Raw genomic sequence first — 26247 nt, 5'->3', positions numbered from 1 at the left:
GCTATTTGGAGGTGGAACTTGAGCCAATTTAGATTGGCGATACGAACTCCGAATAAACCCATAGTTTTGGAGCCAGGGCCAAGCTGCGAATAAGCTCGTTGTTTTGGTTGACAATACGAGAAAAGGGCCTAGCTGTGAGTGTTTTGTTGGGAACTACACCTGAAGAGAGTGCCACAACATTAGTATCTCCTGCTCTTTAGACCTCATATTGGATAATGGTCATTCTTGGCGGTCCCAACATAACAATCACAGGTACTTTTCAGGGTACTTGGAGCTGTTCAAAATATGTTTGGGGAGCCTTGCTGCAGGGACCAGGGGTCACGCGATGTTCACCTTGCAGTTTCCAATGGTCACTTTTGCGGTTACAAATACCACCGTGTTGCCCATAGGTAAAAGAGACGGGTTCCAGTATTTATGTTTCTCCTTGACTCTCGAGAAGCGGTTCACTGCGCCCATAGTCAAGCCTCAGGGGTTACCAAGGCTAGTCGTAAACAGATGTTCCTGACGGTAAGGTAGACGAGCTCTAACAAAGCCTGCAACTTCACGCTGTCCTTTCAGAAGATGCCTGACGTAGACTGACAGTTAATACGCCATGATGTTTTGAAGGCTAGCCGGGGGTTTCAGAGATGGGTTGCAAGCCGCAGGATACCTGGCATCTACTAACACGACGTCTTCTTATATCTCCCAAACCCTCTAGACTTCTCCTATAAAGCGTGCAAAATATCCACCGGAATTGTCCGAACTTCCTCGTATCTCTTTCTCGTATCCCATTTAACTTTACCGCCTCCCACGTGAATCGGAAAATAAACCTTAATCAGGATATTATTCTATAACTGTATCTCCTCTGTTTGGGCATTGTTGTCCCCCATGGTTCCATGCTTGCATCCTCTACAGCCAACAGGCCATCCAGAAGTCTATCGGGCACAGTCCAACATCTTGCTAGCGTTCCTTCCGTGATCGTGACCATGTCGAGGACCCACTTCTCAATGCTCAGCAGAAGCCTATTCGCCGACCGGTTTCGCGATTGTTTCCGGAGCAGCCAGTATCAAGTGACCGTTGGACAGAGAAGAGATTCCCTGGTGGTGTAGCGGTCAGCACGGCAGTTTCTGCGGGCTTTTCTTTCTCCCTGTCTAACCCTTGCTGGTAGGTTGGTGGTCGGTGAGCTCAAGTGGGCTCTATACCAGCACCCAAAGATTCTGAAGGTACAGGTTCGAATCCTGTACAGCTCTTCCGTTGGTCCTCTTTTTGCCATTCCTAACCAATTCTTGATGTTTCGTCATCTGTTGCTGCTGGTATTTGACCTGACATCGTTGGAACCTCATCCCCTTTATTATCATCAGTAGAGCAAGATCGCGACAGGACCACGGCCGACCGGGTAGACGTCGTGAGTTCGAGTCACATCTTGTGTCAACTTGATTCTTTTTGTCCCACTCCACCCCTTTGCTTGTTCGTTTCCACACCAGGTGCACCTCTGAAGTTTCCTTCCGACGAATACTTCCACTCCTATCCCTTCCCGTCTTTGTGGTCCATTAGTGTGTTTGTGTCGAATATTGCTGCGACCTCTTCAAGTGCCTTATTCAACTAGAGTTTGAGAATTTCTGTAACCTTGAATCCACTTCCAATACTGAAACGGGCCACATGATTAGTGGCTCTAGCTCTGTGCCTTGTCCCAATTTACATTGTCGTTTCCCCTTGATGCCATCACCACCACATGCCGCCGCCGTCAGCTTAATTCTCCAGTGGCTGCATTGCCATAAAGCACAGCAGCAAACAGCCAAACACAACAACAAACATCCAAGCACAGCAAAGCTACAGTGACAAGCCCAAACCTCAGCCTTACAAGACCAGCAAAATAACATAAAAAACAACAAAGCAACTTCAAAAAGCAAAAGCTCAACAAAATCCAACCAAATCAACTATTACAGGACATTACTTCCACCCTAAGGCCCCAACGTCTACAACCCAATGTTCCTTCTTTTCCCAGTGTTCTTCACCCCAATCTCTCCTGAACCTCACCTCAGTAAGCATATTTGCTCCAATCAATAGCAGCAACACTCTCATAGCACCGCACATCATTCACAAACGTCCTGTCATACGCCGCGCCCTCAGGTAAATCAACAAACTCATACGCGCATTCCGGCACCAGATTGACAGCAACACAGCCCTTTGGCACCCTCAAATGTGTGCCAGTTGAGTCCCTAGTTGCCCCAAGCCAGTTCACCACCTCAAACTTCCTGCTCCCCCCATAGTAAGGAATCGTCGTGTTCCCGCAAACGATAAACGATTTCACAATCGGGGCACCCTCCAAAATTTGCAAGGTGGAGTAGGGCATTGTCAGCTTGCTGATCGCGGTACCAGCACCAGGAGTGCCAGCATTGATGAAGAGCTCGCTACCCTTGGTGTCATCGCTGCCTTGTTGGTACTGGATGGCTTCCGGGAAGGGTGACTCGGGCGGGCCCGCATCAGTGAGAATACCAGCACGGTAATTGGCAATGTCGGAGTAGCTACCGTTTTGGTAGAAAATGGGACCGGAATAGCTAACTACGGCGCGGTTCTGGGCCGGGCCGATGTGAGCGGTGGAAAGAAAAAGGTTGTGGACGGGGGGAGTAAGGTCAAGGGAGGGGTCGGTGACGTTGACGCGGAGACGGAAGCCACGGGCACCGGAATGACGAGGGATGGAGCCTGGCTCCTGAGGGGTCCATTGTCTTGGAATGTCAGTAGATGAGGTGGGCGCGGCCGAGGCGAGGCCTAGAAGGCTGGCAAGAAGGAGGTACGAGTGCATGGTTGCAATTCTCGGGGGTTTGTCGGATAAATTCGAAGACAAGATTGTGTCGGTCTGATCTGTGATGATGGTGAGTTGGATCGTTTGCATGTCATCCCTTCAGCTTTATATGCGGGAATCGATGAGAATGAGATCGCATGATGGCGAAGGACGCTGTTTTCGATACGAGTAAAGCCTCGTTGGTGTCACCAGTATACGACGTCACATTGGTAACGGTATGGATGATGAGAAGCTAATGATACGCGTTACTCACTTTGTGGGAAAATGCTACCTGGAAAGGCATGTGCCTGCAGGTCAGTTCGTGTCGCGGGCGGACAGTGGCCATGGTGCTTACTGAGCGTCTGTGACATTTCACTTCTCAGGCCAATTTTGCCGCTTTAGGTAGTCCAGTGTGATCCGACTTTCGCCTAGGAACACCCACTGGGGCAACATTGCCATCTTAGTCGAAATTTCGGCCACCACCGGATATAAGTCGCTCGAGGAAGCCGAAAATCCTTCTAAATGTATTTATTCTAAAACCTTTCAAACATATAATCTTTTATCCCTAAAACAATTCAATAACTAAATTTACCTGAAACTTTCTCCAAAAAAAGTTCATATATTTTAAACTTTGATTAACTAAATTCTGAAAAAGATATTTAGTTTAACTTAAATATATTTAAATTATTTTCGCTATAAATTTATCTTGGAAACTCTCTAAATAACTCTCCAATTAATTTTTCAAATAATTAAAAACTAATCAACTTACAAACTTTAACGTACATTATAAGCGAGTGCACCATATAAGCGAGTGCACCACTTTCCACCACCCTACGAATACTATCCTCAATTACACCACATCAGCACAAGGAATTAACTATAATTACATCAGAAATAGCTGAATCTGAGGCATCTGCAGCTTCCTGGCAAGTGCGCGCATTATGGCCAGGCTTGCCGCACACACTATAGCACTGAACCTTCGTACGAGCTCCCCCTGCATTACTACTATCCGGCTGCGTTTCTTGCACTCCCTCCTTATCTACGGCCTTCTGATCCAATAGATCCTGTGCCTCTTATATAGTAAGTGACCCTCCAAGCCTTACACGTGTTTTTTTAGCTCTCCGGCGCTTGCTTAGTACCTCATTAGCCTTACGGAGCGAAGAGACCTCTGCACGAAGGAGAGCTACTTAGTGTATTATAGCCGTTATACCCTTAGTAAGCTGGTCTACCGCAGTTAATATTAAAGTTAGAGAGCTATTTTAATAGTTAATAATACGAGTCTTAATAAGCGTTAATTATAAATTAGCTTCTCGAGGGTTATATAGTGTCTGGGAGACCTAAGGTTATATAGTACCGGGCCGTAAGTTTAAAGGTATTAGCGTACGAAGCTTTATATCTAGTTTAGAAAGTACCCTCTCTGGATCGTACGGTATAAGGCTAGCGCCCGTAAAGCCACCCTATATATTTTTCTTTATTATAGAGACGAAAAAGGCCTCGCGGAAAGTATAAAGGAACTCGAGCTTACTTATATAATTAATATATATATATATTAAGTCTTCGATCTAATAACCGTACGCCTATTTTAGCGGCCTAAAGTAATTAATATTAAGTGGCTAGAGGAGGTAAGAGAAATATAAAGGTATATAGAGCGTAATAATATTATTCTACTAATAGTAACGCTCGAATTCGGTCGAGTAATAACTTTCGTAGCTATCGAGGATTAATAACCGGTATTTGCCTTTTATACGGGACGCTATATAATAATTAAAGTACTTAATTTAATCTAGGTTTACCGGATTAATAATCTATTTATTATCGGTAATTATAATATATTAAGTAAATAGTAAATTATATTCGGTATATTAGTTAGTAAAGTAATATTATACGGCTAAAATAATAAAGGGAAGGATAGCCTAGCTAAAGGTATTAACTTCCTAAATTACTATTACCTATTCGCGGTTATTAGGCTAAATTAGTTTTACCTTATTAAGGCCGTCCGAGGTCGTAATTATTATACCCGCGAAAATAATATTTATTATAAACCTAGTCTCGTCGAAGTTATAAATATCGTTATTTATAATACCGTATTTAGCCTTAATATTTCGTATAAATATAAACTACTCAGTAATAACCTTTAAATCCTCGTATTTAGCCCTTTAGTAATCGTATTTACGCGTAAAACGTATACGGAGCTATAGCTAGCGTTTAACGAAGTTATATACTTAAAGCTTACTAATAGGGGGCGCGTCGCGTACGCGTAATAATTAATTAACTATATCTTCTATACTACGTAATCTTAGTAAAAAAGCTTGCGTATATAGCTTAATAATATATTAAATAATAGTATCCTTTTCGGATTAAGTAAACTTCTTCGATTTAGGCGTAGTATCGCGTCGTATAGGCCGGCTAGCGCGTCGTCGTAAGAGAGTCGTATGGTGGACGTTGTAGATCTTTCCTGCGGCTCGGAGGCTAAGATTTTTATCTTTTTCAAGAGCTTCGAGGGCTAAGATCACCCTAGCTTCCTTTAAAGTAGAAGGCATATTAGGTTATATAGAAAAAGTCGATGTTAGGTGGAAGGATAATACGTCGCTTAAAAAGTAGTGCACTCGCTTATATGGTGCACTCGCTTATAATGTACGTTACATAACTTCAAGTGTAATTATAATTTTAAAAAATCCCGAAATTAAGTAATTATAATATTTTCTAAAGCAGAATAAATTACTATAATACCTTTAATTTCCTAAACATTCAATTAAATCAAAAAGCTTATAAATTAAATAAAACTAAATGAAAAAAACTATCAAAATAATGAACTTAAAAAATTTTTTTTTTCGACGATTGAAGAAGCTATGATGTTACTTCTCGCAAGGCCCGACGAGTATGACTTACTAGTCTTCTCCTTCATTGCTTTGCTTCAAAGCCTCCCTCTCGAGGCATAAATAGCGACAGTTCTCTGCTGGCCTTTAGCTATAGTGGGCTTTCGACTCGTTAACTACCACATCAAGTAACTACTAAAGGATACCTATTCTGCCAGGTCGAGGGAAATGCGTTGCTCCTTTTGGATTTTGGTGGGGTATATACCTAGACTGCCTCTGCCACCCTACCCCTCTACCCTGTTAGTAGAGGCTAGAATTGCATTTCAGAATGTCCAAGTTAAACACTTTAACTAGAAGCATTCCCAAATAAAACAAACGGTCTAATCGTCATATAAAACACCTACTCAGCATAAGATTTAGACCCGTCTTATATAGGTACTTTATCTTATTTCATTAAGACTTATAGCCTTATACCTTCCTAGTTCCTTAATATTAATTGCCGCTCTCGCAAGCTTAATTACTACAGTTAAATTATTATAAAAGCTATTTCGTATAATTAAAAAGAAATATAAGCAACGTATACTAAAGGATTATACTAATCAAATTAATATTAGACTTCGTAAAGAATTGCGAGATAGTAGAATTTCTCTTTAAAGCTATAGCTTTTGGAAGAAAAAAGTCTTAGTTACTGTCTGGGAGCAGGATCGTACGTTAGGATACTTAAAATATATAATCTAAATCCGTCTACTTACCATAAAATTTAGGTGCCGCCCTACTTAATATAATGTCTTACTTATACTAGAATTAAGTTAAGTAAGCTAAAGCATTTTAATAAAGATAAAGTAATTTTAATTATATTAAATATATATATTGTTTTATGTCTAGCTCGATCTCTTAAAATCCTTTATATATTCCCCGGTACGAGAATTTAACCGTAAAAATGTCTATTTTAATTACGTATATTTTATTTAACGGGGACCGGTTATACTTTATTCTCTCCTAATTACTAAAATAAGTATTTTTTTTTGCCTGCCACGTTGTGCTTTGTTCCTCGATGATAGGCTTGATGGCTCGATAAATCCGCTCTTGGACCTAGAATCGTGTAGAATAGATGGCCTGAACAGTAAGCTTGCCCTTCTTGTGGAATGGTAGCTCCCACCCGTCGAGCAGGGAGGCCGCCTTGGCAGCATCGCTATCGTCCTGAAACCGAGCCTTCGCCTTAGCACGCTTGCCTCCAAACACGGCATCCTCCCACCACTCGAGCGGTCTAACGTCCATTAGCCTAGACTTAACAAGAGCATTTGCCGTCTCAGCGTAGTAGCTAGAGCTCGGGTCCCAGTCTCCACGTTTCTAGGCGGTATTCTCGCCGGGATCGACTTCTTGGCATCGTCTTCGGTAGCCTCGGCAGGAACTTCGGTGAGCATGACTGTCGTCCACGCTTTACTCCTCTTAGGCGCGTGACTTATAATAGGTATATTGAGAACTCTCCACCTGCTACTCGTGTACTTCTCGTGGACTATCTCGGCCAAGCCCGGCGATGTGAAATTGAGCCACACCGTCTTAAACGGCTGGTACTAAGAGCACAGGACCTTTTTACATTCAACCCTGTGCATTCCTGACCCCCCTGGCATCGGCGCGTTGATAGCGATGACTTCGATGCTATTCTTGCCCGCAAAGGATCTTTTGAAGACATCTTGTTGGGCTGGCGACCTAGGAAAGTCACCGGCGGCGAAAATGAGGCCAAAAAATGGCCAAAATTGGTAAGCAAATTAGTATTATAGTAGTTGGTTGTTGGTTCAAAAGAAAATAGTAAGAAAATCCAGCCCCAAGAGTAAACCGGTGTGGGTTTGGGAAAACCTGGGCCCTTTGGTGCCCCACACCCCCCCACAGACAGTACACCGCCGTCCAAAACGAAGCCATCGTTAATATCCTCCGAAGGCCAATATACGCCTAGATTCTTCCCACTTCCTTTAACTCCTTTACCTAATACCTTAGTAGCCTTTTTCCTATATAAATATATGTTTTCCTATATATCTTAAACCGGAAAATCTTACATTCCTAATAGCTATATAAACTTTACGTATTTCTCCCTTTATAGTATTTTTATAAATCTATCCGCCGGTATTTCTAACTTAAAAATATATTAAATACTAAATCTTCCTTCCTTTACTTATTTACTTACTTACTTATATCGTATATCGATATACCGGATCCTAGCGATATTTTAAGGGTTTAGAACTATAATTTCGGCGTTCTTACTATCGGTATATAGTATATATAGCCTTAACTATAGTATACTATAGTCTTCTAATATCTTTAATATCTACTATAGTAAATACCCTATAAGCGTTAGGTTAATAAATTCTGCCTCCGTCGTACTTAGGGCGACGAAGGTCTACTTCTTACTCTTCTATAATATTAGTTTACTAGCTATAAAAACGACGTAACCGCTAGTAAAATATCTCTAAAGTAAAATATCCGCGTATAAGGTATTTACGAATCTTATAAGCTTTATATTTTTTATCGAGAATTCGGAACCCCCTAGTATAATATATAGCTTCTTAGTAATAACTAGGTACCGGAAAAGGTACTTTATTAACTCTAAATAACGTAGTAAGGGCCCAAAATTACCCCTATAAAGGCGGTTAACGGTAAAAGTAATATTAGGCCGAGTATTAGTAGAAAGTTAATTTAACGAACCGGTTTTCCGAATATATTCCTTTATTTCCGCGGTTATTTTCTCCTATATAAAAGGGAGCTCTAGCTTAACTAACTATAGCGTAACTATACCGGCTATATCTTTATAGCCGAATTTTTTAAGTAAGGCGTCGATATAGGTTATTTAGGATAGGTAGACCTGCCTCTTTCCGCGGTTCTTTATAATATTAAAACCTAAAAACCTCTTTGGCTCGCTTAGTTTCTTAATACTATATTTACTCTCTAGCTTAATAGTAATATTTTTAATAATTTTCGTTATAGGCGTTAATATAAGTAAGTTATCTACGTATAGGATTACTAGGATACCTATCTTTTTATAATAAAATAGGTAAAGGTTTAATAAAAAAGTATCGAAATCTAGTTTAACTATTATAGGTTTTACTATTTTATATTAGTAAATAAGTAACTTCCTTAAGCTATATAATACCCTTTTAAGCCAGTATACCTTACTTAATAACTTACTTAAGCTATTTAGTAATTATATATAATATTATATAATATTAGGGATTTTAGCGTTAAGAAATACTATTTTAAAGTTATATTAAAGGTACTTTTAATCCTTTACGGCTATAATAACCTAAAAGTATTTAACTACTATACTACTTATAATAGCGGCGTAAACGTCCTATATAACCCAGGAGTCCCTATTAAAGTTACTATATATTACTTATCTCGCCCTAGCCTTTACTTTATTAATATAAAGGTCTATCTTTTTATCGTATACCTATTTACTCGGTAAAACGTTATAGCCTTTCGGCGTATTTACTAACTCGTAAACGTCTTTTTCTAATAGGCTAGCGTCTTACTCTTTTATAGTAAGTAGCTAATATTTATAATAGTTCTTGAATTTCCTTACTTACCGGTAGTTTTTAAGTATATAGTACTTATTAATGGTTTATAGAAGGTAATCGATTTTAATTATAGATAGGGCGTAGGCTATTATTTTATATAGTCGTAGGTTATCGAGATATATTATAAAAAAACTTTAGTAAGGGTACTTACTTTATTATAGCTTTTTATAGAAGCTTAGGCCTTAATTTCTTACTATTATTCTATAAGGCTACTTTTAAGCCGGTAAAGAAGCTACCGCTTCCTTTATATAGCTTATATTAGGCTCGAAATCGTCGTTAAAGTCTTCGACTAGGCTATCCGTACCTAAATTTAGTAACCTATTATCGGCCTAGTTATTACTAGGCCCCCCTATAACCTTATTTTCCTCCTCCCCCATTAGCTTTATAGGGGAGATAAGCTTTTTTATAGTAAAAGAGTTAGTAATATAAAGCGCTTAGTTATAGTTTAATAGGATAGGTACCTTAGACTGTATATCCTTTACCTTTTCGGCGTCGAAAAAATCTTTTACGTTTAAAGCTTTAAGTAATAAAAGTAATATTAATAACGGCGTAACTTTCGGAGTAAATAAAATAGTTTACTTAAGGTCTTTAACCTTCCCTTTATTAATTATTAAAGTACTTTACTATATAGCGGGCTCCGGTATAGTAATAGGTTTATTATTAAAGGTAACTTTCTTTCTTAGGGATACCGTTTTATTAGTAACGGTATTTTTTTTTTCGGCTATAGTACTATTAATAAAGATTATTTCGTACTTAATATCTTTATATTTATTATTATTAAACTTATAAAAATTACTTTCGTTAAACTTTACGGCGTTAACCTTTACGACTTTATTAATAACTAAGTTCTAAACCCAGTATATTTTACTATATATATTTATATAACCGATAAGCTTTCCTTTCTCCGCCCTAATAGTAAACTTATTTAAATTAGTTTAATAAGCCGGCTTAATATAGTAATACGCGTCGCAAAAGTATAAGCGTAAGTACCGAATATATAACTTCCGCTCGCCTTCGGGTATATTAAGCCTTATAATATACTTTTCGTAAATATTAATATCTCCCTCGTTAACCTTCGAGGGTAATAAGTTACTTACGTAAATTATAAACTATATAATAAATAAAAATAGCTTCTTTAGTACCTTATAGGCCAGTATAATAACCTTAGTACGGTTAAGCGTAGTCCTCGCGGCCCTCTTTACCTTTTTATTTATTTACGGTAAATAAGGTACGGTTTTAAGGATAGTAATACCTTTCTAGTCGGCCTAGGTAACTAGGCAGCTATCGTTAAAGGTCCTAAAGCCCTAAATAAATTCCGTACCTTTATTAAAGCTAATAATACTAATTTTATACCCGATTTAACGCGCGATTTTCGTCTCGAAATCCTTAACTTTATCGAATACTTACTTTTTCTTTATTATAAAGTTAATTTACTTATAACTACTCTATATATCTACGTAATAGATAAAGTATTTATAACCTAGATATTTAAGGTTTTTATAGGTAATAACGTCGATATAAATAAAGTCGAACGGGTTATTAGTTTACGTAAGGGTCAATAAGCCTAATTAATTTATTATTTTTATTATTACGTAAGGCTCGTAAAAAAAGTTATTACCGACAAGCTTAATCCCTACTTATATATAAACCTTATAAATATTATCTTTATTAATATATATTAAGCGGTAATATATTATCCGGTAATTAATAGATACTATTACGGTTTTAATAGAAGTCTTCGCTAAAGATACTTTACCGAAATCGGCGCCGGGCATTATATTTATTTAGTATATATTATTATTCTTAATTAACTTATATACTACTTACTTAGTACCTTTAAGGATTAGGTTATAACTCTTTTAATCCTAAAAAATACCTTTATTAAGTAACTTACCTACCGATATTAAATTAATAGGCGCCTATAGGTAATATATCGCTTCCTTAAGCTCTAAAATAATAACCTAATTACTTAAAAAAGTAGATTTTAGCGCTATGGTTCCTTAATAACTATACTTTATAATATTTTTTAACGACGAAAGAAACCTCTTTTCCCTTTCCTTAGGTAGTAAATAGAGCTTAGTAAACTACTTTAATTTATTAAATACGAAATCTATATATCCGGAGTCGTAATATATATAGTTTTTAAATACCTCGACGGTTTATTAGATTTTAAAGGTATTTACTAACGAGAGTATTGCCTTTAAGGGCCGAAACGAAAATCCGATTAATTATCGTTATAGTAAATAAAGAGTAATATATTAACGAAGTTATTAAATAGTATTAGGGTACTATAAGTAAGTCGGTCCCTCGAAAACCTAGTATTAATAACGCTACTAGTATAGCCTTAAAGAGTCCCTATTAACGAGCTAGTATTCTACCGCCTCTTTTACCTATCCGCTTATACCTTTTCTTTATATTTTTAATCCTTTAAAGCTTTATTAAGGTTATACTATTAATAAGCTTTACCCTTCGGGTAGTAACGACTATAGCCTATATAGTATTAATTACCTTTCTTTAAACCCTTAGTATAATAGTCGTATTTCTTTAACGAGGTTAATAATATAGTATATAAGGGTATAGTCGCGGCCGGGGCCTTAATAGTCTCGATAATAATTTTAAAGTAAGCTAGCGTAGTTTTCTCCGTAACGGCTTTAACGCTATACTCTTAATAAAGGAGCGCCTAGGTTATAATACTGTCTTTTATCTTCTTTACTAGCCGGTTATATAAATCGGGGTACGCGGTTTTAATACCGTTTAGGGTAGCCTAAAGGTAAACTATATAGCTAATCTTAATTTCTATTATATTAAAACGACGGCGAAGGACCTTAAGCCGGCTAAAATAAGTTTAAAATAAAGCGAAGTTAATACGTTTAAAAGTAAAATACTCCTTTAAAAGTATACTAATAATATCGAAAGTACCGCGCTATAAGACTTAAATAATCTTTTAATATAAATTATAGGTACTAATACCGTTGGCCCTTTAACTAAAGTTAAAAATTTGTTATCGGATCTCGGGCTTTTTAACGGAAGTTATTATTAGGTTTTAAATATTTAGGTTATTAGTACGTTATTAATCGAAAGTAAATATCTTTTCTTCCGCTAATAGCTATATATTAACCTTAATATAGTCCTCTAAACTATAGTATATAAAGGACTAAGTTAATTAAAATTCCTAGCCGGAAAGATCGGTCTTTAAGTTTAAAGCCGGTAAAGTTTAAAAGGTTTATTATTTAACTATAGCGACGGTATTAGTATTCCCTATAGCTTTTATAAGCTCTAAGAGCTAGGCTATAATAACGTTAGTATTAACTATCTTAAAAGAAAAACTAATTAAAAAAAAGTCGTAAGAAAGACGTTATAAGAAAGATATTAAAAGAAAAACTTAAAGAAAGGCGCTACTTAACTTTATAGCCGCCTATAGTAGGTTAAATTAACTTATATAAAGAGCGAGATACTTGCTCCGCTATCGGTCTTCTAATAAGGTAGGATAGAGTTCTCGATTATTACCGGAAAATAGTAATTTCTTAGCTAAAAGGTCGTAGAAATAATAGAACTAAGGAAACTTAATTAGGAGAAGGTTAGTACTGTAAACTATACTTTTATCGGTAAGGGGTAATCGGTCGCTTTAACTCTTTATTAAAATAAGCGTTAGGGTTAAAACCAGGCTTCCGTTGATTAGGAAGTTAGTTAATTCTCTTAACGCCTCTAAAATTGCTGTCGAAAGGTCTAATTGCGTAATATTGGTCTGACAAGGGTCGAAAAGTCGTAAGGTCCGGTATAGTATTCGGCCTTGCGAGGTTAGATTGTCGACGAAGGCGTCGACTTCGGTTTGCTTAGTGATTTAAGCGTCAAAAGAGCTTATAACCTATTGGGCTGGCGACCTAGGAAAGTCACCGGCGGCGAATATAAGGCCAAAAAATGGCCAAAATTGGTAAGCAAATTAGTATTACAGTAGTTGGTTGTTGGTTCAAAAGAAAACAGTAAGAAAATCCAGCCCCAAGAGCAAACCGGTGTGGGTCTGGGAAAACCTGGGCCCTTTGGTGCCCCACACATCTGCCATGCTGATGAACCGTCTGGCGAAAGCGGGATCCTCAATGCGGAGATCGGTAACACGATATGTTAGATCGGGACATAGGGTGAAGCGGATTTTGTCGATCGAGACGGCAAAGCCGAGTTTGCGGAAGACTAAAAAGATATGACCCGGTGTGCTGTCCACAGGCAATTGACTGATGCGAACGGCTGAGAAGTCTGACTGGAGAGATACCTTCAGTAGTGCTGCCCCGTGTCCTAACTATATAACCGCTCTGCCGAGCGGGCGTATCCAGTCGCCGGGTTTGTTCTCGGATTCATCCTACACAATATGGAGATTAGCAAATGTCTTTAGTTTTAGAATGGGGTTGAGCCTACATTCTCTGGGCCCTGTCTTTTATTAGTTGAATGCTCCCCATACTCCTCGGCAACGAGTGGTTGGGTGGATTCCGGGTGAGCAAAGGGGCAGCTATCTCCCTTCAGGCAAGCTCCTTTAAGATAGAAATGGCAGGTGGGTTTGGATGTCGGGGCTTTGCTATCTTGCTCGCTGGTGGGGGTAATTCTGGTCACTGACTCGACGACGGCTGGATCATGGGAAAATGAGCAGGAGCTACCATTTCGACAGCCTTGCTGGGCGAAGAACACGCAGGGCTTTTTGCCCACTTGCGAGCCAGCTGGGCGCAAAGGGAGTTGGGTCTTTTGTCGGGCCATAGTAGCATTCCAAGACTTGTTTCGAGGTGCCGAACAACGAAGAACAGTGTCAGAGGAAAGGGTATTAAGAGAGTGCGGCGTATGTTAAGTATAAGACCTGTTGGGTCGCTGCCGTGAGACCTACTAGGTATCATGCCCATCCTAACTGGTGGATAGCTGCATATGTAGTACGCGGTATCCGATAAGCGAATGGCAGATGGAGTTGATCTTGATGTTTGAACCTCGGCGATTGGTCTTATGAGGAGAAGTGGCGGATCACGACGGAAAATACTGACTGATGCCCGAAAGATAGTCCTTCAGGCATGAGGGGACTGACAATATGGCAGGATGGAGCTCGGTGATTGGTGCACTCACTCTCTTAATTGCAAAATCAATTGGATCGTTCTTACCTGAGTAACAGATCGGATTCAACTGCAGCTCTCACGCTAAAGAGGTAGGTGCCCTTCGGTTAAGTAAGTGGGCCAACCCCTTCACCCAGCAGTTATATAAAAGGCACGTGTAATTAGTTATTACTTCAGTTCAGCTTTGAAGCTTAAACAAGACCAAACTACAGGATAAGGGTCTTGGTAGGAGATGTGGGGGAACACGATTCCGGATACATAGCCTCAATCCGTCAACAATGGATTGAAATCTGACCTTCCAAATTGGCAAATAACAGTCATACCATTGTACCACAACATCCTTCCAAGGGGGATTAAGAGATTCTGTGGTTACACAATCCTATTGCATGGGTTGTTGGTGCGTGTGTGGAGGTAGCCTCAAAGTGGGGCATCAACCCCCCTGATCGGGTCGAGATCTCGTATTCCGTGTACCCCATACTTCGCATTGCAGGGATACCATGAATAAATTATAAGGGCAGATAGTAGCAAATGGGATTTTTTTTTATTTTCCATCCTAGTCTTTAGCTTGTTTGATGACGTTTTGACGAGGAGTAGAGGAGTTTTAGTGGATTTATCCAGCTCTCTAGCTCTTAAGCTATCGACTTGTTTGCCAAGAATCTGGGTTCCCTAGGGGATTACTAATATGATCCTCTACAAATATCCAGACGAAGCGCCTTGAATGGGTTGCTGATTCCTCACCAGACAGCTCAAGAACTTGACGGGAATATCTGAGACACGATGGGGCTTCTAAAACTTTTGGTAGTGGCCGGTCTTATGGTTAAATCCACGTGTAGTTCGAACCTTCGGGACTTCTGCACAATATCTTTCGTTGAATCATCCTTTCCAGCACCCGACTTCTTCCAGGGCCTTGAATTAATCGCTGGTTGTGACAAGGGCTGTAATATTAGAGCTTGGAACTTCGTGGTTCAATTCAGGCTAATAATCTCTAATGGCCTCGAAGTCTGTGTTCCAGGAAGAAGGAATACAGTCTAATGATCCTGAGCGCGTATTTATCCTTCATCACATAGCCCGTGCCCTATTGGCCTCAGGCCATTGCTAAGTCCTTCAACTTTCCTTTGAGCTAGTGAGATCCATCCTTAAGCGCAGTTGCTTCTGATTGCCTGCTTCACTTTCAACGACTGGCTGTCGGCTTGCAGTTGGAGATGCAGTTGGCCGTGGCCAAGGCCTGTTGGTTGTTGACGTGTGACACTGGTTCTGTCACGGCTCAGCCTGTCACCAACTTCACGGCTCTGCCAGACAGCACCCATCCCGGCGCCATGAACTACGACGCCCTCATCGCGTACTCTTACCGAGCTATGTACGAAATGACGGTTCTCGGCAAAGAACTGACACGGAAGTTCTACCGCTCTTCCAACTTGACCAAAATCTACTCTTACTTCTACGGCTGCTCCGAGGGCGGGCGCGAGGGCATGTCCTATGTCCAAAAGTACGGTATAACCTTTGACGGCGTCTCTGTGGGTTCCCCGGTAATCTGCCACCCCATCTTTTACTACCACGGTCCCCTCGCTTAGCGAAAACACGACTACTACCCCTCTGTCTGCGAGCTTGCTCGCATTACCGCCGATGCCATCGCCTTCTGCGATCCCCTCGACGGCAAAACCGACGGGGTAGTTGCCCGCACAGACCTCTGCTTCGCCCGTTTTAACGCCTCGTCCTTCATTGGCAACCCCTACAACTGCTCCGCTGTTCCCCAGCTCAGCTAACCCCCTATTGCTGGCACCGTCTCCGCTAAAGTAGCCGTTGTGGTAGCCGACACCTGGCGCGGTATGTACGACTCGAAGAATAAGCTCGTCCAGGCATTCTACATCCCCTCCGTGGATTTCAGCGACTCTATTACCGTCTTCAACCCGGCCACGAACCAGCTCGAGCCCTATCCAATCCTGTCTCTCCTGCCGTGGTGAACCTGTTGATTAAGAAGGTCTACTCGGCTACACTGCCGCTGGATGAGGTCAGCCCTGATGTTATCCGCGAATGGGTTAACGACGCGATGAGCAAGTACATGTCTACCATCTTTAAATTCTGGCCGGACCTCACTCTGTTTAAGTCCAATGGGGGTAAGATGATTGTGCGGTATGGGGAGGCTGATGCCATGATTCCCGCGGTCTCGTCGACCATGTATCAGGATAAAGCCAGGAAGATAATGTACCCTGGTTTGGGGGTGCAGCAGGGGTATGCCGAGATGGCAAAGTGGAATAAGCTGTGTTTAGTACCTGGGGGCTCTCATTGTGATCCTGGGACTGTGGACCCGCTAGGGGTGGTCAAGCCTAACAATTCCGCTTGGCCGACGGAGGTGCTGAAGAGCTTGATGGAGTGGGTGGAGGAGGGAAAGGACTTTGAGCGGCTGGAGGGGATTGTTTAGGGAGGTAAGAAGAAGGGGGAGAAGGAGGGGATTTGCGGGTTTCCTCTGAGGCCTATTTGGGGTAGTAATACTAGCGGCGGCAATGGGAAAGGCAAAGGAAAGGGCAAGGGCACGGGCAAAGAACAGCAGCAGGATGATGAGGAGGAGGAGTTTTAGTGTGTCTTTAATCAGCAGAGCTTTGAATTCTTTACTCCGAAGCTGGATAGTTTTCTGGTGGATGCGTACTGAGGTAGCTTTTTTTGTGGGGTAGTTTTCTTTGTTGGGCCTTTGAAGGAGCTCTAGATCTTGTTGCCGTTCTTCTGTTATTTCTTGGGTTCATTGAATACATTGTACGACTTACAGTATATTTCTTATTTTATTAGATGGAAGATATGAGCAACATACATATACTGAGCAAGGCACTCAGCCAAAAACAAAACAAAACAGGCTACTACAAGAACAGATAGACCAGTCACACCTCCCGGTCCGTATTCTCACGCGGATCTTTCGAGCCGACCTTCCGGAACCTCGTCAGGTACCTGTGTCTCTGCAGCTCATCGTTGATCCTCCGATGCTTCGTGCCCACGCTGCGCCGCCATGCATCCCGCGCCGGCCTCGTCCTCTCACTCAGCAAGGCAAGCGGAGTGACGTCGCGCATGTCTTCTGGTAGAGAGCGAGCAATCATGTCATTCTTCTCCCGGATGTGCTTGAGCGGCGGTGGTTTGTCGAGCTCTAGGTTGGTTTCGCCCCACTCTTCCTCTAGATTCATTCCGTCCACGAGGTCGTCCAGATCAGCGTACTGTTGCAGGTCGATCAGGCTCTGGGCAAACAGCTCCAGCTTGGGGTACGGGATCCCGCTCGCACTGCGCTCGCACTGGTCCGTGCTAGGAGAAAGAAGGCATTCAAATTCCGGCACAATTATGAAAAAAAAGTTGACACCCTTGAGCGTGAAGCGGGGGTAGGTGTGCATGAGTGTTTGAGGCCTCGGCAGGACGCGGTGCCATACCTCGTACTTTTCGTTCAGAGGGGATGAGGTGAGCAAGGTGATCGCTCTATTGAATGACTCTGTCGGGACACATATTTCCCAGTTCTGAACAACTCGCAGTCAGCAAACCACATTGTTTTGGACGTAGCTCGACGGAAATACTAACCATAGGAACTCGGCGAGCGCCATAATACACCAGAGCCTTTGTGCCGACGACGCAGCAAGGAATTCCAGAGCTTTCCAGCGCGGCGATGACATCGAGCGTCTCCTGGACGCCACGACCACAGTCCGCATCGTCCGGTTTTCCCAGGTCAAGCACATACTGAGATTTTAATCGAGGCTGAAACCTTGGGTCTCCTGGGAGAATTTCACCATCGGTATTGCTCATGTCTGGCTTGATTTGTGGTGTTTTGGTGTTAGGAATTCAAGTTGTTGGTTAGGTACCAGTTCAGTCTTGGTGTTTGGTAAGATATTGTGGAACATGCACATACAGGTCATGTGACTCCAACAGTGCTTTGAGCCTCTTGCAGTACTGTAGCCAATGCGGGTTGGTGATAAATCAATGAACAAAGCAGATATTTAAGGAACAAAAGTTGGGCAAGGCAGCTAGATGTGGCGGGGCCATGGTCTGGGTGCCTCAGACCTGCAATCCCAAATGGCCGGCCAGGGGTGATCAGGTGAAGTGACTGGATGGCACTTGATCGCAGTTGCCACAGAATTGGGAGGAGACCATTCCAGAGAAAACTAGTCGCGACATCCTGAACGTCACACCACTTTTTGACAAACCACTGAGACTTAGTCCCACAGACCGGCCTGGCCGTTTGACCGAGGAGCCAACCGTTCCAAAAACATCGCCAACTCACACTCTACGACCACAACACCAACGTGAGGAGGCGGGATGGTGCTAGGGAGCTTAGAACGAACCCGGTTTCTATTATAAGAAAGCTCGGCTGGAGAAATAGAGGCACTACCTTTTCATATCTTTTCTATTGGTACTATAAAGGGACGACAACCCAGGCAAGCTCAAGGAGACCAATCGGACATCCATAATTCACATCTCTCCAAGTCGTTCAACAGACACTGCTGGACAGTGCCTGACCCCTTGATTACAATCTCAGCTGTAACATACCTTCCAACTTTAGTTTACTCCTTTAGCTCCTACCCTTCTTCCCACTCCTTGTCCTTCTCTCTTTTCTGATATCCGGTATATCAGTCTTCTGAATGTCTTCGTACCGTGGACCATCTCAAAGCCACAGTAGGACCTCGAGCACAAGCTCTAGAAGCCGCTCTAGCCGAGGCACACCTCCCCTTCAACTTCCCCCTGCTCCTGCCACATATACTGAAGATCAGCTGGATTATCTCGAGGAACAAAACGACAAGCACGTCACACAACGGCATCTAGTTTACGCATTAGACCATGTTGTACAAGTCTTGAGGACACGTGGGATTGAGTATGGCGTCATGGGCGGTATGAGCATGATCCTTCTTGGAAAGCAGGAACGGACGACTACCGACGTCGATGTGGCTGTCCAGGTTAGAACCAGGGATCTGCTGGCAGCATTTGCTGCCGACAACCGGTACACACCTACTGGTAGTACATGCTAACCCAGTTGATCTAGGGTCTATATTCCTCGCGCGGCCGCGGTTGCTGGAAGCGGTGGTGCTCGCATGTTCGTGCTCACAGGTCGCTCCTACGGACAGAATGTCCTGACACTGGCGGTGGAGGTCGATTTGATTCTGAATGGTGAGCGCCAGATTACCTACTCGAGGGACGAATTCCATTCTCAGTTGGCATGCTAACAAACATTGAACCTGGGTAATAAGCGAGAAAGGCGCACCTAGAGTGCTCCAGGGAGCCACCAACACCTACACGCTCAACACCACGTGCGGTCAACGCTCCTACAATATTGTCAGGCTGCAGCACCTTTTTCACGCCAAGCTGAGGTCGTTTAGTATACGCGATAGCAATAAGGATTTCAACGACCTTGTCTGGATATCTCTTTCTCATTCAGAGATTGTGAGGGAAGTTGCACCGCAGCTTGATCACGGCTTGAAATACAACTTTGCTGTCCATGCCGGGGAAAGTCTCAGCTCGGAACGTGGCGCCTTCCTCTACAGCTTGCTCGGTCTGAGTAGGTCTTCGAGCCGGTCCTCCAGTCATGGCAGCCGCCACTCGAGTGGCAGCGGGTCTCGGAGAGTTCGCTGAGGTCTCACTTTTATACAAGGTGGAGTCGGCAGGTTCATTCAACCTCCTTATCGCTGGTCGAGGGAGGCTTTGTCATAAGTGTGTACCACGGTAGTAGATTATGGACGGAGGCTGGCCTTTGGGCGTGGATATCCAAACACATATGAGAAAGAGGGTACCGATCATGGATATATATGTAGACACGTACCTACCTTATTCATCGGATTAGTTTCAAGATCCCCGCAATACTTTGAAATCACACTTACGGACTGCTACTACAATTGTTCGTGACAACCTGAAACCCCTCTGGAAGGTGTCCACCGCAGTTAGGGAGGTAATCAATCACGTCGCTCCTTCCTAGCAAGCACTGCAGTAGTTTAATACCTACCTACCTACGGTAGCCACTTCCAGAGCTCACCACAACGGATGGTGTCTGGTCAACAAGCACGCTCTTCTTTCCATTCTGTCAGTGGAAAATGCGGCAGCTTTTCAATAGCATTTTAACTGCAAAGTGCCTACCTCCGGACTAACATGGTGATGAAAAGAATCCTTCAGATGCAAGGCACCCTGATATTATTGCAAACCTCAGCCCGACCAAGGACGAGTCATCCCTCATCAACACCAAGATGTCAGACCCGTTGCAAGCTTGAAGAAGTTGACGTTGCCGGTTACCTGGAATAAAGATGGCTTTCACAGGTCACCTACAGGCGCAACGCGAGAGTGCCGTTATCCGCCGAGGGTGAACATGTCCGTCGAGAGGTGTAGAAGTACCATCGGCAGTTACAAGTTTATCTCCACCATGCTGCCAAACAGGTCCAGCAAAACCCAAGCTTGGTGGTGCATGTCAGCGCAGGAGAGTGACAGTTCGTGACAGGCTGTAGTGGAAACGATGAGAGCGTTTGGTTGCTGAAACGTGCCGAAAGAATGTTGCCCAATAACAGAGCAGACACGACGGCAACACCAAGGCAATGTTATGACCATCTGACAGACCTGGGATTGGCCTCAGATCAAGGAAACCAAGTACCCGTCGCTATGAGGCATAGACAGAGGCCATCGTGTACGTACATTCTCTAGGCAACAGTCGTCTTCCAAAAGAAAAAGACATGACCTGATCATGTCTCTCGATTTGAAACGCAATGATGACTCTCTTTCTTGCCTGTCTCATGTGTGTGTGTGTGGCACCAAAATAGTCCAAAAAAAAGTTAGGACTCGGATACCGGGAGTCGAACCCGGGGCTGTTGAGAGAAACAGACACTTCTGAGAAGTGAGAGTCAACGATGTTACCGCTACACCATACCCGATGAGGATGGTTCCAATTGGATTGATGGCAGCCAGGGCGGAGTTCCGCCTTTCTGATGGAAGATATGTCCCTGCGTTTTGTGTGTGTGGGTGGGTGGAAGTGTGGTTGTGGTGGTGGAGCCCAAAAGTGGGTACCAAGTGCCTGGGCAGCAAGTTAATCCACCTTTTGCTTTTTTTAATGCTAGTGTTTTTCTTCAGCTTAGCTGCATTGCATTACATTGCATTGCCGAACCCTGACGATTAATGCAGGCCGTATCTATTGTTAGGGCGTGCTGTTGGCAGCGACTTGTTTGCTGGTGGTAGTGCTAGCTGAGGTTGCGAAAGAAGTTTGTCCGGACTCCGAACGAATGAGAGTGGCGTGGATGCCAACTGTCGACTGCATCGTGCGGTGCAACATCATGAAGTCTCTCTGTCTTGATCCATTAAGCAGTTGGGTTTCCTTTCATCGCCGTTATATTTTCTGTTTGTATGTTTTTGTAGAACATGACCCTGAATTCGGGATCTACTGAGGGAGGGAGTTCAGAATCGAGATGATAGAGTCTGTGCTCACACAGAAATCGCCGAGGATTCGGTTGAGACACGGCAGAGGCTTCCACATGAAATTTGCAAGGCCCACGGTCAATGTAATTGGGTGTGGTCTGGAAAACTGGCTGCATTTGAGGCTTGCGTGGTCTCATACATATGTGATTGGGATGCAATGGTACCAGGTACTCTACCGAGTTACAAAAAGGGAGGCTCTGCACCTAATCATCATTATCCGATGTGAGTCAAGGGCGATCAAAGATTGTACATAATTAATAACACTTCCACATTACATACCGGACAAGTTGCTCTCGGCGAACAGAAAAAAGAGGTAGGTGATTCAAAACGACATTTCGCCTGAATCGAGGGACTCGGGAATAATGTGATAATGAATGAAGGGAAAGCTCAACTCCGATTGGGAGGGCGCATAGGTGATCTTATTGCATCGTTGTCACTGCAGCACTACAGACATCGCCGTTCTAATTCACGGGCCGTTAGAATGATTGACGTAAGCCTTTCCGTGCAGTTTCAACGTTAATTATGGCAGACCTAGCTGAACGGTTGTGACAGAACGCCAAAATTTCTTCAGAATGGTCGGTGGTACAAATAGAGCATGGTGTTGCCTTTCTTTGATAGGGAATACCCAACCATCCTTCTTAACTAAGTCGTTATGCTTTAATTGTTCAGTGACAACCCACATTGCTCACAATGGAGGACAGGACAGCAGTTGTTTACGGGAAGAAGGACTGGAAGAAGGATGAGATCATCGAAACCAGAATAGACCTCTCCAACCCAGTACCACCAACAGACTCAGACCTCTCTTCCCTGCCTTCCCCATTACAAGAGAACCCATTACAAGACCTCGAAGCCCAAACAACGCCAGAAAGAGGAGCCATTACGAAAACGTCTCGGCTTCATTAGATACACAGCCCTCAACGTCTACCGCCGCCTTTTCACACTCGCCTTCATTAGCAATATCATCCCCCTTATCATCTACCTCGTCAAGGGTACGGCGCCTCTAGACCTCGTTAACGCCTTAGCCATCAACCTTGCCGTCTGTGGCCTCTGCCGGTAACTACTAGTCCTGAACTTCTTATACCTCATCTTCGGCTCTGTCCCACGATTAGCACTAACGATAATCAAACGTCTTGCTTACCGCATCTTTTACCTCGGCGGTGTCCATAGCGGCACCGGTGTCGCCTTCTTCATCTAGTATATCGGTTTCGCCGACCTTTACACCTACCAGTTTAACTCCACCAGCGCTAACCCAATAAGTATCGCCGTCCTCGCCTTAATCTACTCCGTCTTTGCCCTCCGCCTTTCCATTATCGTGCTAGCCTACCCCACTATCCGTAGAAAATACTACGATATTTTCAAATTTGTGTACCTCTTCGCTAATTGGGGTATTTTAGTCCTCTTTTGGGCGTTGCTCTTCCTCCTCGGTACCTAAGAAGCTTCTTTAGGAAAGTTTCTTTTTTGTTTCCTTTTTTGCTGGATTTTAATTTTCATAATTATTACTATAATCTACCCCTGGCTCTTACTACACACAATAACCGTTACCCTCGAGCCCCTCTCCCCGTACGCTATTAGGCTTTACTTTAACTATACTACCGTTAAGTTTGGCTAGGGTATTTAAGTCGCTAAGTACCCACTTAAAGACTAATACTCCTACGCTTATTTCCCCGACTACTTCGATAACGTTAAGGAAATAGCGCTGAAAAATATAAAATTTAACTATATTATCTCCCGGGTCGGCGACTAAATAAAGGATACTATCGTCACCCAGCCGACTAAGCTGTGGAAAAGAGGCGTACCGACGTACGGATTTGGATATATCTTCCATATATTTAGCCGCATTATCGTCGTCACAATAGGGAGCGGGATCGGCCCTTGCTTATTATTTTTGGCGGACGAAAATAGGCTCTAAATAAAGGTATTGTGGTAGACGAAGAGCCCGCTTAAGATGTACGGGCCACAGACGCTGGATCTGGTAAGCAGAATAGATCGGAACCTAGTAGTGATCGATACGAGCGAGAAAGGGAAGCGGAAGGAGATATTTCCGCAGGTGTTAAGGTTAGTGAAAGAGTTTAAGGCGGAGGTGGTCTGCGTAATTAGTAATCCGGCCGTCACGAAAGAAGTGGTGTTTAGGTTGGAGATGCAGGGAATTTTAGCGTATAGGCCTATTTTTAATAGTTAGTTTTCTAAGGAAGTAAGTGTTTAAGATTTCTCGTAAATATTTTTCGTAGAGGATCGTGGATCTAATTGCTATAGTTATTTAGTCTGAACTTTATAGGCTACTTCCCTAGTTTAGTATTCTGGGGACAAAAGGCATAGTGTCGGTCGACATCGGTGTTTTAGTTAGGTACAGCGCTTAGTATATTTAGAGAAGTAATTTAAGCTTATAAAAATTAAATTAAAGTTTCTAAATTCATTTATCTTATTTAAAGTCCTACCTAAAAAATATTTAGTAGGCAGGAGTAGTGTCGGGGGACTAAAGAGTGCAAAGGGCGTAGATAACCCTAACTTACTTATCGAACCGTTATCTTATAATAAAGCGTGCTTGTTAGAATGACGTTAAATCCTCTCTACTTAAGTAAATATTTCTAGCTCGGCGCAAAAATATCTTATTTTGGTCTTCAATCTAAATCTTAAATCGAATGCCCAAGAAAAAAAGAGATTGCAAGACAAACCACTGTTAATAAAGACTGCTTTATAAACCCGCCGCGTAATCCATCGGATTATTCTAGTTATCCTACATTACTAATTACGATAATTGTTATGTAGAGCTATATATGTAACCCCGCGCTAGGATTTAAGAGGGTCTTACCCCGCCATTTTAAAGACTTCATGTGACGAACCCCTATCCAGAACCTCTGAAAGGGATACTAGTTAAAGGCACTTCTAAATAATCCTGGTTCGGTGCAGCTAAACAGTGCACAACAAGATGTCTCAATGTAAATACTAGATCCTGTAAATACAAGCTTAAATTGCATACTGCGGAACTGTCTATCTACACCAGCCAGTTCCTCCGTATATATAGACCTCGAGACCCTAAAGTGCTCGTCGTGCTATGCCCTCGATCACTTCTAGCACATTGCATCCTGCAGAGCGCTCGTCGTGCTATGCCTTCGATTACCCCGAGCATCTTGCATCCTGCAGAGTGCTCGTGGGCTTTAGCGCTATAGTACTTTCTGGCCAGCCCCAATTAGCTGTCTCCTGACTTTCTTAATGATTGGTTGGGGACGTCCTGCGCCCCACATACTACGCGACTTGCCGTTGGGTTAACTGTGACACTTCACCGACGTAAAAATATAATATTAATACTTCTATACTTTAATGCGTCCCTTTCGTCCTATAATCTCTTTATAAAGACTCCTGAGACAACTCATAGCCCGCAAAATAACTATCAGCACCTTCCGCTACCTCGACCTAGCAAGTATCACCGCTAGGGAGACGCCATAGGCCAAAGTAGATATAGACTACTCTTTGTACAGTCGTAAAATCGTTAATAAAGAGGTTACTAACTTCGCCGACTGTCTCGATAGCCACTCTAAAGTTAGCTCCTTCGGTGCCGACATCGACGTAGCCGGCTTCGCGGTCTACCGCTCCCCCTCCGCCACCACCCTAGAAGACTTTGAGGATGATAAGACTATCCGAACAAAGTACTACGCCGAGGTGGAGGCCCTCCTAAGGGAACGGCTCGAGCACAGCGGCCAAAAGCTCAAGCGCATCGAAATCTTCGACCACACCATCCGCAGGCACGACCCCAACGCCGCCCGCCAGCCGGTGCAGCAAGTCCACGTCGACCAGACGCCTAAGGCCGCCGAGGCCAGAGTACGGCGGCACATCACGCCCAAGGAAGAGGTCGACGCCCTCCTCCAAAAGCGCTACCAGCTCATCAACGTCTGGAGACCCATCCGGCACCCCGCCACCGACTTCCCCCTAGCGGTAATTAACTACCGCACCACCGCGCCCGAGGATCTTGTGCCGGTTAGCTTGCTCTACCCTAAGCGCAACGAAGGGGACGACGGCGACGATAGGGGCAAGGAAATTAAGCCGTCGCAGGAGACGCTCGACTCGCTTGAGGGATACGAGGTTAAGAGCAAGACATATGGCGTGCTGCCCAATGAGAACCACAAGCTGTACTACATTAAGGATATAACGCCTGGGGAGGCGATACTCATTAAGTCCTTTGCCTCTAAGGGGGGCCGGTTGCCGGGCAGGAAGAAGGGGGTTTCGGGGGTAACACCGTATACTGCTTTTATTAACCCGCAGATGCCCGAGGGGACGCCGGGGAGGGAGAGTATTAAAGTAAGGTGTTCAGGGTTTTATAAGTAGATATAGAAGGGAAGAAGATAATAGTTGTGAACCATAATATATAAAGGGGGTTTTAAGTAGGAAATATAGTGTTGGATGGGCTAGAATAATAATGACACGAGATATAATGAAAGTAAATATATTATAAATCACGCTCTTATTATATAGCTGCGTAGCTCGCGGACTAGATCTTCCGTATTTACAGTGCCGTTTTGTGCACTATATAGTAACCTGATCCCGGATATCTCTTGCCGGATAAACACTACTCTACTTAGGGTACTATATTATCCCTTAGCTGCCCCGTATACCTCCTT

The 26247-nt window shown here is 43.1% G+C and overlaps 3 protein-coding genes and 1 non-coding gene across 4 annotated transcripts; 1 reads left to right on the top strand and 3 right to left on the bottom strand.

Moving 5' to 3' along the window:
* Window positions 1–2017: 2017 nt before the first annotated feature.
* On the bottom strand, window positions 2018–2872 carry QC764_503390 (uncharacterized protein; the record flags this gene model as incomplete). Its single annotated transcript, XM_062947593.1, has 1 exon — window positions 2018–2872. One exon carries the CDS (start codon window positions 2870–2872, stop codon window positions 2018–2020), a length of 855 nt encoding a protein of 284 aa, XP_062798799.1.
* A 14106-nt stretch (window positions 2873–16978) lies between these two features.
* On the bottom strand, window positions 16979–18148 carry QC764_300980 (uncharacterized protein). Its single transcript, XM_062945229.1, has 2 exons — window positions 17777–18148; window positions 16979–17715 (listed from the first exon to the last, which is right to left on the bottom strand). The coding sequence occupies exons 1-2, from the start codon at window positions 17996–17998 to the stop codon at window positions 17098–17100; spliced, it is 840 nt and encodes a 279-aa protein (XP_062798798.1). The 5' UTR covers window positions 17999–18148; the 3' UTR covers window positions 16979–17097.
* A 2855-nt stretch (window positions 18149–21003) lies between these two features.
* Window positions 21004–21096, bottom strand: QC764_0076900. The gene has a single exon. It is a non-coding gene; the product is annotated as a tRNA-Glu (tRNA).
* A 1228-nt stretch (window positions 21097–22324) lies between these two features.
* On the top strand, window positions 22325–25954 carry QC764_0076890 (uncharacterized protein; the record flags this gene model as incomplete). The annotated part of the gene is made up of 5 exons (XM_062940730.1): window positions 22325–22411; window positions 22476–22623; window positions 22699–22828; window positions 22892–22999; window positions 25162–25954. The coding sequence occupies 5 exons, from the start codon at window positions 22325–22327 to the stop codon at window positions 25952–25954; spliced, it is 1266 nt and encodes a 421-aa protein (XP_062798797.1).
* Window positions 25955–26247: the final 293 nt, after the last annotated feature.

This window comes from Podospora pseudoanserina, chromosome 5 (assembly GCF_035222485.1).
Source record: "Podospora pseudoanserina strain CBS 124.78 chromosome 5, whole genome shotgun sequence".
NCBI lineage: Eukaryota > Fungi > Ascomycota > Sordariomycetes > Sordariales > Podosporaceae > Podospora > Podospora pseudoanserina.
This window is presented reverse-complemented; position numbering and strand designations above follow the sequence as displayed.

What these genes read in the sequence shown, in the direction of transcription:
- QC764_300980 (XM_062945229.1), bottom strand. Translation starts at nt 17,998, where the DNA reads ATGAGCAATACCGATGGTGAAATTCTCCCAGGAGACCCAAGGTTTCAG. An exon ending in GCGCTCGCCGAGTTCCTATG is followed by an intron (nt 17,716 to 17,776) that starts GTTAGTATTTCC and finishes CGAGTTGTTCAG; the next exon opens with AACTGGGAAATATGTGTCCC.